This window comes from Sceloporus occidentalis, unplaced genomic scaffold (assembly GCF_023333645.1).
Source record: "Sceloporus occidentalis isolate IW3139 unplaced genomic scaffold, rSceOcc1.0.p SCAF_59, whole genome shotgun sequence".
Lineage (NCBI taxonomy): Eukaryota > Metazoa > Chordata > Lepidosauria > Squamata > Phrynosomatidae > Sceloporus > Sceloporus occidentalis.
The window spans coordinates 1,772,501-1,785,916 of NW_028317039.1; the positions used below are offsets into that span (position 1 = coordinate 1,772,501).

Consider the following 13,416-nt stretch of genomic DNA (forward strand, 5'->3'; position numbering starts at 1 on the left):
GGTCAATGGAGCCCAGCTCACTAATTAGGGTGATTAGTAAAAAAAATTCCAACAATAAAGAAAAAATTAATTAACGTTCAAAAATGTTTTTAAAAAAATGTGGTAACGTCAAAATCCCCACTGTCACAAAAAAAAGTTTTTAATGATCAAGTCTTACAATTCTTTATCTTCACAAAAATTCCCGCATGGAAAGAGTTAAAATATTGGCATTATAAATGCCCATAGGGTGTCTAGTTGTATGAAATGTATGAGTTGATGGGGTAAATTTCATTGGCCGGCTTCAAAGATACCCGAAATAGCACATGGGGCAGAATGACCAGCTTTGGGGAAAAATGGTTTTGAAATAGCAAAACGCTACTGGTACTTATTGCCCGATAACGTGCAGAGAAAAGCAAAAAAACATAAAAACATTGGGTATTTCTAAACTCAGGACAAATAGTAGAATCTGTTTAGCAGGTTTTTGCAGATGAGTAAAAGTATTTTGTTTAAAAAGTGAGAAAAAGTAATTTTTTAACAAAAAATCACCATATTTTATAATTTGTTTTATAGTAAATAAGATTAGGGCTGCAACTAACGATTATTTTCATAATCGATTAGTTGGCCGATTATTTTTTCGATTAATCGATTAATCGGATAAAAAAAATGAATGTAAATTGTTCATTTATTTAAAATAATGTAATAAACAAATGATGTTAAATACAAACAGCAGAATAAAAAAAAACTTTGATAAAATGCATTTCTTGCCTTTATTTCGCAACCAGTCCCCCCAATTTATGCACATTTGAGCCCAGGCTTGCCATGCTGCCTCCCAGACATGCCACTCCACACTGCCTCCCATATATACCACTCCACGCTGCCTCCCACATATGCCACTCCACGCTGCCTCCCACATATGCCACTGTGCCTGATACACCTTATACCCCGATACACCACTCCATCCTCCCTAGACATGCCACACTGCCTCCCAGACATGCCACACTGCCTCCCAGACATGCCACACTGCCCTCCCCACATATGCCACTCCACTCTACCCCCAGATATGCCACTGTGGCCCCAGATCTGCCTTATACACCCTGATACACCCTCTGTCCTCCCCAGACATACCACACTGCCCTCCCCACATATGCCTTATATACCCTATATGCCTTATACCCCCAGATATGTCACTCCGTCCTCCCCAGATATGCCTTATACCCCCCAGATATCTCATAGTCCCCTCATAGAGTCACAGACCATACTTTTATAAATAAGTACAGGGTTAATATTCACTGCCCCCAGGATTTAGATTCCCCTTAGTTTGCCCCCCTTTATCTCTAACTGCACCTTAAGTTAACTTTAATAAATTAATAAAATTAACCCTCAGTCCTTATCATTAAATTAACCCTAAACACCCCATTAACCATAACTGCCCCTAAATTAACCCTAAAGACCCCATCAACCACAGCATCCCCTAAATTAACCCTAAAGACCCCATGAACCACAACAGCCCCTAAATTAACCCTAAACATGCCATTAACCAAAACTGCCTCAAATTAACCCCAAACACCCCATTAACCACAGCTGCTCCTAAATTAACCCTAAACACACCATTAACCATAGCTGCCCCTAAATTAACCCTAAACACCCTATTAACCATAACTGTCCCTAAATTAACCCTAAACACCCCATTAACCACAGCTGCTCCTAAAGTAACCCTAAACACACCATTAACCATAGCTGCCCCTAAATTAACCCTAAACACCCTATTAACCATAGCTGCCCCTAAATTAACCCTAAACACCCCATTAACCCTAACTGCCCCTAAATTAACTCCCACCTCCCCTAACTTTCAGTAGCCCAAATATTAATTTTATACTTACAGTTAGATGAGTGTCACAGCCATGTGGTTCTGGCCTTCTGGGAGAAGGAAGGGGCGGGGCCAGTTGTCACAGTGATTACAGGGAGGGACTGGTAAGTAGGAGCTGCTGCTGTGACTCAGACTAAACGGTTTATATAATGAGGGGTATTTTTCAGAGCGTTTGCTCTGAAAAAACCCTCATTTAATAATCAATAAAAATCGATTCAACTAATCGATAATGAAATTCGTTGGCAACGATTTTCATTATCAATTATTATCGATTTTATCGATTAGTTGTTGCAGCCCTAAATAAGATGATATGATATCTAAAGAAAGCAATGTTTGTCCTGAAAAAAACAATATATAATATGTGTGGGAGCACGAAATGAGAAAGAAGAAAATCATAGCTAAACAGCAACACTGAAAAATGTTAAAAGAGCCATTGTCCCACAATATACTATGAGTAAGAAACAATATTGTCCTTAAGGGGTTAAAAAGCCATTAATGAGCTTCTGTTTGAAAACAATGCAGTTACATACTGCGTTACTTAGTTACCCAAATTTGTCTTATTATAGCACTTTTAGGCTGGTTTGATGACAAATAAATTCCTCTATGCACTCCATTTGGTTGGCAGGTCTACAGTCAGGCAGGAAGTCTTTTTGTTGCATAACTGGCTGTTTTTTTCTGCAGGCCAGACCTTCTTAAGTCAGATGTCATTGCCAGCATCGAAGGAAGTGCATCTCCCGTTTCTGGAAGTCCAAAGATATCATCAACAGGGGGGAAGAACCGTTATCGCAGCAAGCCACGTCATCGGAGGGCCAACAGCAAGGGCAGCCATACTGACTTTTTGGCTATCCTGAAACAGCAGGAATCTAATTCTCCTCCCCTGCCTTCTACTCATCATCACCGTTCACCTCCTTCTCTGTTTATGCCAAGCAACCCAAACCATGAACCTTCTCAGCCTTTGGTGTCACGCCATCAAAGTCTAAATGTGCATGGCCAGAACATTGCAAACTGTGCAAACAGTCTCCGCTACTTTGGACCAGCAGCTGCACTTCGCAGTCCCCTGAGCAATCATGCTCAACGATGTATGTCTGGCTCTAGCCCTGATCTTCTCTCCAGCACCCTTGAAGCTGATCACATTCGCTCTGTAATTGACTTCGAGTGTTGCACTCAGGTTTCTTACAAGCCTTGTCCAGACTTTGCAGAGGTATCAGCTCATCAAAACATAGAGTCTACTGCTTGGGAAATTTCTAAAGTAGGAAACAATAAACCGACATCAGAAGGAAACCAACCAGAATCCCCTAGCCACAGCAACATGCAGGAAAGAACTGAAACTCCAAGAAACAGAGAACACTTTAGCAGTATCAAGGCAGCTGTGGTTGTGGGCTGTCTGAAGGCACCCAGCCCTCCTTCACTGCCACGTAGGATACGCTCCCTGCAAAAGGTACATACCATGTAGTTTCTAGTAACCATTGTTAGTAGCAAATCTGTCTAAATACTCATTAGCGTCATAATGTCTCCTTATTAGTGCATCATGGAGCTCACAGATTTTTTTTTACCTTTACCAAAAAATATACCGTATTTCCCCACGTATAAGACGCACCTTAATTTTGGGGCCCGAAATTTGAAAAAAAATGTATTACATAAAGTTATTTAACTCAAGTTTTATTCTTCATAAAATTCATACTCATCATCCTCATCACTCCCATCCATTAACTGCCCCTAAATTAACCCTAAAGACCCCATCAACCATAACTGCCCCTAAATTAACCCTTAACACCCCATTAACCATAACTGCCCCTAAATGAACCCCCACCTCCCCTAACTTTCAGCAGCCCAAATATTAATTTTATACTTACTTTTAGATGAGTTGCTGAGCAGTGTGGACGCTATAAGGAAAGGGGCGGGGCCAATTGTCAGTGTGACTGCAGGGAGGGACTGGGAAGTAGTAACTGCTGTGGGGGCGTTTTTTGCCGCCCACCCTGAAATGTGCCGCCCAAGGCAGTTGCCTTGTCTGCCTTGTGGCAGATACAGCACTGGTGCAAAGACGAAAAGCGGGAAATGTAATTTAAAAAAATCTACAACCACTGTATAAGACGCACCCAGTTTTTAGACCCCAAATGTTTCGAAAAACGCTGCGTCTTATACATGGGGAAATACGGTATGGTTCGATTGTAGACATTGGTAGGTAAAGTGCTTTGGTCCCTACTAACAGGGACTAGTCGATGAAACAACATGGAAGCTTGTGTGTTTTTCTGCTGCTATGGCAACATACCTTTTAAAGCTATAACTGCTTTATCACAGTTTATAATTAAGAAAATTTGAGCTTGACAACACTTTACATAATAACTTATACATGGCCAAACCCTGTACAATAATATTTTTAATAGCTTTAAAATGCTCTGTATAACCCCTAAAGTTCTGTGATCACCAGGAACTACAGTAAGCATGTTACACCCCATGTTTTGAAGACTTACTACAGGTTTTGATTCACTTATTTCTGTAATGGTAAAATGCCCTTAACAGGGAAGTTACTGATTACATTACATTTATTTGTATAGAGCTAGCAGATTCCATAGTGTTGTTGAGAGGGAAGTGAAACAATAGGAGAGGACTGCTTGGGTAGGGATGAGTTTGTAAGGTCCGGATCAGGGGCGGGACTGGGGTAAGGAGGGCAATTGCCCCCAAGGCCACCCTAAATCTAAACTAAATGGCCGCTGTTTGGGTGTCAGTGTTCTGGTGTGTGTGTTTGGTCATTCGTTTCCTGGCACTTTACTTACTGTAGGAATAAACTGAACAATTTAATTGCCCCCAGGCCACCCTAAATCTAAACTACACAGCCGCTCTTTAGGTGTCGGTGTGGCAGAGCTTTTCCTGGTATGTGTGTGTTTGGGTGTCGGTGTGGCAGAGCCTGTCCTGGTGTGTGTGGTTGGTCATCTGTTTCCTGGCACTTTACTTACTGTAGGAATAAATTGAACTATTTAATTTTTAATTATCCAGAAATAAAACACCCTCCTGAATTTGTAGTCACTTCAGAGGACAAAACATCTAGGTCCAGAAATCAGTGAGAGGAAAAGTAAAGGTTCTGTGTTATTTTTTCTAATTTGAACTGCATATGTTATTAATAAGGATTAGTGGCACTAAATTGTGGCTTCAGGCGCCCTGTGTATGATGACTTTTTTTTAGTATACTCCCAATTACATCAATACACATTATAAAATTAGGAAAAGATGGGCATGGATGGTGGGCCACTTGACTAGACTTGCTTCCCAGGCCTTAGGCTGCCAGCCCTCCCCTGGTCCAGATGGTCTGTTGAGGTTGTTGCTTGTTCAGATGGCTTCATTAGGATGATGGCTGAGATTGTTGGAAAATAAGATTGTATGCTTCTCAAAAAGGTGGGTTTTCAAAGAGCTTTTGAAAGTTGCGTATGAGGGAGAAAGTCTGATGGTACGGGTTAAGGAATTCTACAAAAAGGGTGCGCCATGCGCGAAATCTAGAATGCAGGAGCGGGAAGAGGTAATGACAGTAGACTAGAGTCACAAGTCATGAGAAGACTGAAGAGAGTGGTTAGGACTGTATTTGGATTGGAGGGTAGAGATAGGGGATGCCGAGTTGTTAAGGGCTCTGTAGGTCTTGGTCAGAGTTAATTGAATTGATTCTGAAGGGTATGGGGAGCCAAAGGAGTGATTGACATAGTGGAGCAGCAGATGAGGAATGGCGACAAATATTAATCTAGCTGCATATTGAGGATGGATTGGAACGGTGAAAGACAGGAGAGGGGGTGACCAGTTAGTAGAGAATTGCAATAATCCACATGGGATATCACAAGGGAGTGGATTCGTATTTTGGTTGTTTCTTGTGTAAGGAATGGGCAGATTTGGGAGATGTTTTTCAGGTGAAGGCAGCAGGATTTGGTGAGAGACAAGTGTGACACCAAGGCGCGAACTTGGTCTGTCGGTTGGATGGTATATGCTATATGTAAGGAATTGTGGACAAAACAGATGGTGGGATTACCATAAACATCTTGCAGATGTTAAGCTTTAGGTAATGGGATGCCATCTAGGATGCAATTCCTGAAAGACAGTCGCTGAGGCGAGTTAGAAGAGAGGGTGAAAGGTCAGGCGAGAAATATAGGTTAGGGTGTCATCTGCATATCGGTGGTACTATTACTCTTTGCTATTACCATAAAAATATCTTCTGTCATAAATGTATTGTCAACCTCTTTCATAGCATGGTGATGAATCGTCTGAAGAAGAGGAAGGAGAAGTGGACAGTGAGGTAGAATTTCCACGGAGACATAGACCTACCCGGGGTATGGTCACCTGTCAGTCATATTCCACTTTCAGTTCTGAAAACTTCTCAGTGTCTGATGGTGAGGAAGGGAACACCAGTGACCACTCCAATAGCCCAGATGACATGGCTGGGGTCCGCAAGGATTACTTGGGTGACAAGTTTGAGGATATACTTTCCCAGACTCCAGAGATTCCCATAGAAATCTCCACACAGTCAGATGGGCTTTCTGACAAGGAATGTGCAGTGAGAAGAGTCAAAACTCAGATGTCACTGGGTAAACTTTGTTCGGAGGAGCGCAACTACGAGGTGAGCCGTCTATGAGGACATTAACTTATAAATAACCATTCTAAAATAATAATGGCTTTCTATATGCTTCCACATCGACACCTCACTCTTGCCAGTGTACTTATATACATTTCATATGCACATAAATGCATGTACCATGCTGTCCTACACACATGTTCCTTATTTGGTTGTGAAAATTTGTTGTGTGCGTAAAAAGGAGTTTTTTGCATGCTTTTTTCAAATGAAGATTTTGTTTTGTCTTTTATTGTATTCTATTTCATGATGAATTAAAGCTTCTTTGTTGCTTTTGCAGAATGGAGTAAACTTCCCAGAGTCAGACTGTGATTCTTCAGATGGGGACTGCTCTGATGCCACTGTACGAACCAACCAACCTGGCAGCTCCTCCAACTGGTGAATAAACAAAGTCTTCCAGGAGCATTACTTTCCCTTACATGCCCAATGTCACTCACCAGAATTATCCTCATAAGTTCTACGTAATCGTTCATCCTTTGGTTTAACACCTATCCTTCTGGACAGTGACACCAATGCATTGCAAAGGGATACATAGTTAATTATCCAGTCTGTATAACCCTGCAGGAATAGTTAACTGTGTATCTATACATTCACACTTGCAATAAAAAGGGCCCAAAGACTCCTGAGAGGATTCTCCAAAAATGAACAAACCTCTCAGAGAATGGCAGGGGAACTATTTTAACAAAAAACTCTAGGTGCTGTAAAATGCCATAGTTATTGTTATTGTTTGTGTTTGGACCCTTTTTACTGTAAGCAAGAGTTAATTGTGAATTTATTAGAACACTAAAATAATGTATCAGAGGAGGAAAACATGATTCTTGAGGACGTACAGGAGGAGGATATGCTGCTGGTTTTTTAGGGACCAATTATTTTTGTTAATTATGACTTAATGACTCTCTGAAGATTGAAGAGAACAAATACAATTTAGAACAAGGATTTTAAACAAAGAACGTGTAGAACATTTTGTGGATATCTTGGTGACAGTGTGTTTCAGTAGTATCCATTTTTTTCCTGGAGAAAGTGAGCACAAAGTAAAATGAAGGCGCTTTGACAGAAGAAAAAAAATAGAAAGTAATTTGGTAGTTTTTCATGAAAAATAAGGAGATCTCCAAAACAAGTTCTCAGGCAATGGAATAATTAAATGCACACTTTTATTTTTAGAACGATATGCTGAATGGATTGTGAAAAAAAAACATACCTCCCTAAACATCCTAGGCAATTGCCAGTGGCCTGCACTATCCCACTGTAATTAAAATTAAAAAAGGTGGCCAGTAAACTGTTGTGTGCATGAGGGCGGCTTTTAAAGACTTCAGAAAATGCCAGACACCAGCACTTGGAAACATGTCTCATAATACATGTTTTTTGTTCCTTGTGGCAACAGACTGGACTTTAGGAAGTCAAGAAGTGATTGGTCGTCTCAGGAGCTATCCCAGCCATACATACTTATGCCTTGTGCTGGCATTTGGCTTATTTATAACACACTCCCCATGTCCCTCTGTGCAAAAGAAACTCCCTTTGGGCCGGTACTGTAACCAAATGATAGCACACAATGAATAGCACTAACATTTAACTTGTAAAAGTACTCTAAATAAAAGGCATTTAAGATGACCTCAGGGTCAGCATTTCAGGTATATGGATGAAAGGCCCATCCCTTACATGCAGTTTCTGCCATTTTGTTATTTCTTTAAAATACTTGTCATTTTCAGTAGAATATGTTTAATTCATCTATATGCGGGTGTGACAAGTTACCCTGCACTCTCAATACATGGCTGCCCGAACATGGCAGACAGATAACAGGACATCTGTTTGGCTGGGTTGCTAAATTTTAAATTGGTTTGAATTAAACATTTTCAGACAGATGCAACCCTGCTTTGGTCATAAGAGTTAAAAACTGTATTAGGAAATTAGAATGCAACATCAGGAATGGGCCACTCTTCCATTTGTGTGTTACTATGTATATTTGTGTTTGTTTTATTGTTTTTTTACATGTGCTATGAGTCATCAGTTTTATATAATAAGGTAATTTATTTCCCTGAAAACCTCAGGTGTCCAGATTTGTGTGAAATGGAATTTCCCTTTAGGGATCCTACTTCTTCCATGAAATGTGAATCTGACACAGCTTTTTGTTTTAAAAAAATGTTTACATAGATGAATTTAATCGAGTTGCTGCTGGAAGTAAAATAAAAAACCTCTGATCAGGGTATGGAGGTTACTGGTTCCCATGCTAATAATAATAATAATAAAAAAAAAAACCATTAAAAAGTCAGAGCAGCTGGTCATTTTGTTGGATCAGTTTGTCAATATGTAGGAATAATTATCAGCTCTGCTTAAAAGTAATCAGACATTATTAGCTGACAGCCCAAAGGGTTAAGAAAAAGAAAAATCCCCCTAGATCACGGTTTAAGGCTTAAATTAAGTTGGATATATCTTCATCCATCAACTGATATTTAGTGGGTACGCCTTGTAAAAGTCAGATGTGGTTTTGGCTGCTGGAAGTATATTTAAGGTGCTCTCTACAAACCAGAAATGTATTGTAAGTGATTCAATAGTTATATTGTTGGTTTGGTAAATCTGAATCATCTCCCATAAACTTTTCCATTAACACCTATTCACTTATTGCTAAAAATAAAAAAATACAAATATTTCATTGTGGGAAATAAAACATTATAGTCAGTAGCCAAAGTCCCTAGAAGTATTAACCAGAAAACAACCTAGACAGTGCAAGTATCATAAGACTGCAAGTAAAGTTGGAAGCATGAGGCCCTATGTTGGTACTTGTGTTCATAACCTGTATTAATAATCTCTGGATTTAAGGGTGCTTAAACTAACCTTTATATTTTAACATAAATCCGTTATTGCTCTTGAGGCTGCTTTAGAGCTGTACCCAAAATAACCATAAGGTCATTTTGATAAAATTTTTGGGCCAGGAGTTTGTTTCATTTGACTACTAGATGTTAAACATGAATCTTAAATTTTCCAAGCACATCTAGGTATTTATGCATTTCTTTTGTTTTATTTTTAAGGTGGAACAGAATTTCAGGACATGTTTTTATTATTGTGTGTTTCTATCCCTTATTATGGATTTTTTTAGTTAGCTACTAACAATACATTTTAGGATCAAAGATAAAAATAGTATGAATGTTTGTCATGGCATCAAATTAATGATACTATATTTAACGTCTTTCTCTTAAGAGATTCAGCAAGTGCATCGACATAAATAGCTTTCCAGCAGCAACTAGGTTAAACCTACACACACCCCTATCATTGTAAGGTGAGCCTGCTGTGTCCTGTCCATCGCAGATGTACCAAGCAAAAAAGGGTTAATGCTTGTGTAGCACCTTAGGATGAATGAAGGGAAATTGTATATTCATATGGGAAAACAGTATTGTATGAACTTTAAATTATTTGATCATTTGGGTTGTTTGCTTGTCTTTTTTTTTGTCATGTAGCAGGACTACATTGTGATTTTAATTTATACAACACTTAATTTATGTTAGTTCCGTAATTATTTGATTTCTGTAGATCAGAAAAATTAATTTCTGTTTATTGTTGGTGTTAACAAATCTTTTATCCAGTTGAACAAATGTTTGAGATGAATCTGAATGACAATTAATGACACAGAAAGGTCATAAACCACATTTTCATGCCCGATTCCTGCACAATCCCATTTTACAGATTTTGGCCATGCTACACTGAAGTTAAGGTTATCCTGATGCTGTAATTCTAATGATACAATATGGAACACTTCTAATATCAATTTATTTTGGCCCTTGTAATTTAACATAGATTGTATAATCCATTTTAAGTGCCCCTAAGGATATTCCTTTTCTAGTAAATACCAGTGTACTATAAAGTCCAAATATTTCCAAAGCATAATTTATCTTCTATTTTTACTCATTTCATAAAAATACTTTAAAGGTCCTATTACTATTCACCTACTCATTGATGTACAGTCATTCCATACCAATCCCCAGTACCACAGATTCTTTATTTATCCTTTCATTAACTACTGTTGCCTTTTAGATGCCTTATAGATTTAGTCTCGGACAACACTGGGGTATTTTGAGTTTTCATAAATTCTCCAGACTTCCTCTTAATTTTTTTATTATTTTTTTTTTAACATGGACCTGTATTTCTCATTTTAAGGATTTGTTCTCATCACTAAAACCTTGTGTTAAACTTGAAGGTGACAGAAGTTGTTCTCCATTACTTGTAGAAAGTGTAACCCTTTAATGCAACAGTCCTCCTTTTTAATATATCACTGTATGTCCTTACCCATATTTATATAATTTCACACCTTGCCCAGAATTTTAAAGGGTCCCAGTTGTGTCCCGCATACCAGCCTGACCTTTCCTATTTGTTTGTGTAGCAAAGTAAATCAAAATGAATATCAAAGCAAACAAATGCATGGAATTAAAAGCCAATGTACCTTATCAAGTTGTACGAATTTTTATTAATGAGTACTTTCCTTCCTCAGTGAGCGAGTGAGTGTGGAACATAAATGGTAAAAGAACATCTAGACTGGGTCTTAAGAAAATAACAACCTGGCTCTTTGGCAAACAGTAGTGCCACAGCTAGCAGTCAGCCCCCACATGCATGGTGTATTTTTGTAAACACTGAATATGAAAGTTAGGAACCTGTAATGTAAGTCAGTATATTTGATCCACTATAAATAAGACCATATTAAGCAAAAATATTTGGTCCACAAAGGATTATCTTAATAAAGTAATGTTCAGTGTGACTCAATATTTTGGACACATCCAAAAAAATATTTTATTATATTCTCCAACCTAGGAGGTTTGAAAATGTCACCTCACTGAATGCACTAAACATTTTAAAGGCTCTGAGCTGGCCCCCTAGATGGCATGACAGAAATACCCCCACATTAACTGTGCTTTTTTAGCAGGAGAGGCTCACTGTGGTTGGCTGTTACTAATTCATATTAGATAGTATATATGTTGAATACATAAAACTACCTATTTAGTGAATATATCTCAAATATCAAAATGCCATTTTTGAGCTTCATTCCCTTACTGAGCAACATCACCAGATAACTGTATTATATTCCTATAATAGCTCACATTTGTATATTAGGCACTAGAAAATAATTCATGTAATTTAATCATGTGAAAATAAGGATTGTAAGATTATTATTACATTTTATTTATAGAGTAACAGCAGATTCCACAGTGCTAGTATAGTAGGGGAGAATACAAAATTTAAGAACATTAAATCTAAACGTATACAAATTAACAAAAGTATGAAGGCACACAACACATACCAATACAGAAGGAGTAAAGGGCCCTGCTTGTGAACTTAGTCTACTAGATTTTTATTCCTTATTTGTATAAACAGATGACAGAAGGATAAAACAGACTATACTGAATACTTGGTGTGCAATATTCCAAATCAAAAGTTTAAAAAGGAACACATACTGAAACAAAGTTTATTATATCCCTGCAAAGAACACTCATGTCATATTGATTTATTGAGATCTAAATGAAAAAGGCCATTGATACTTCAATGGATTGATAACATATTTCCCCAATGGAAAATCTTAAATCAAACAATACAAAATTGTCTCTGCGCCATATGTAAACATAATTAATTTCTTAATGCACTGTTGATAATACTGTATTTGCTTGATTATAAGACAACCCACCTAACTTTGGATCTTAATATAAGAAAGAAAAAAAAAAAGGCCTGAATATTAAATGACCATATTGGGGAAAAAATTCTAAACCACTATTTTTGCTTTTGTTGCTCTCACATCTTCTCTGTGAATGTCTACCTTCTTTACCTGTCCCTTTCTTGGTTTTCGTAGCGATACTTCTTTGCTTGCCTCTTCTTCTGTCTTCTTTCTTCGGCTCCCCAGTATCAGCTCTGTTATCCATGTACTTCCTGTGGTGCTCCACTGCTTTTAAAAAAGTAGGCCAAGAGGACAGCATATTGCAGACATATTAATGGAGAAAGAGTGGTTTTCTGTGAATCCATCTGCAATATTCTAGCCTTCTGAAGTACTTCTGCAAAAGGGCAGAGACTCTGCGTGCACCACAGAGACAACCTCTCCAATCTCCTCTTCCTCCAATTGCTCGAAGTACCTGGGTGACTGAGCTTATACCGGGGAGAAGCAGAAGAAAGAACAAGAAGAAGAAATAGATCTGCGAAAAAGGAGATAAGGATGTGGAAGAGGTTGGAGAAGGTAGCAAGACATCGAAAGACATAATGAGTGTGAGATTGAGCATGAGAGAGTGAGTAAGACAGGATACAAAATCAGGACAAAATGAGTTTTTTCCCATACAGGCTCAAGTACAATATATCAGGACTCTAGGTAGCTGGTACAAACCGTTTTCAATCTTATTTTAAACACTATAACAACAAGAGAAACCCCATACATCCTGTCCCTTAGTGGCTTCAATATATACCAGGCACATTAAGGAGCAGCACAAACGGTTTTCATTACTCATGTGGATTTAAAGTTTACGTTGCATTCTCAGTTTGGATAATATGCAGTCCTTTGAGCTAATATTCCTTATACTGTATATTGAATATAATAATATTCTAGAGGCAAACACAATAAAACTAAGCATCTTGCATATTGATTTATCCTCGCTGGTAGTATAAGGCAGAAAATACATTAATATAGGACCTTATGGAGGAAATTCACACAACATGCCTTATTAAAATACCCGGTTCCTTGTTATTACTGTTATTCCCTGTTAGTACTGCAATGTTGGATGAGTGGAGATGGTTCTGTATCACATAATTTACACAGTAACACAAAGATCGCTAATTTCAAATACAAATCATACTGATAAAAGCATGGGTTTTACCAAACGCTAGAAAAATAATTTATGTAAGACTAACAGTCATAGAAGAGTAACGTTGTGGAACTTTTTAACACAAAAGTGGTTCACAACATTCCGTTTTCTGTTTGTTTCCAGTTTTTCACATTAAATGTGCAT

At 38.1% G+C, this 13,416-nt stretch overlaps 1 protein-coding gene across 1 annotated transcript in view; it reads left to right on the forward strand.

Annotated features, from left to right (window-relative positions):
* The window catches only part of LOC149287533 (mitogen-activated protein kinase kinase kinase 13-A-like), a 36,100-nt gene extending 29,267 nt beyond the window's left edge, over positions 1–6,833 (forward strand). Inside the window, exons 10-12 of the mRNA XM_089492782.1 lie at positions 2,528–3,284; positions 6,071–6,439; positions 6,732–6,833. Of these exons, the coding sequence (XP_089348908.1) occupies positions 2,528–3,284; positions 6,071–6,439; positions 6,732–6,833 (1,228 nt within the window). The remainder of the gene's footprint in view (positions 1–2,527; positions 3,285–6,070; positions 6,440–6,731) is intronic.
* Positions 6,834–13,416: the final 6,583 nt, after the last annotated feature.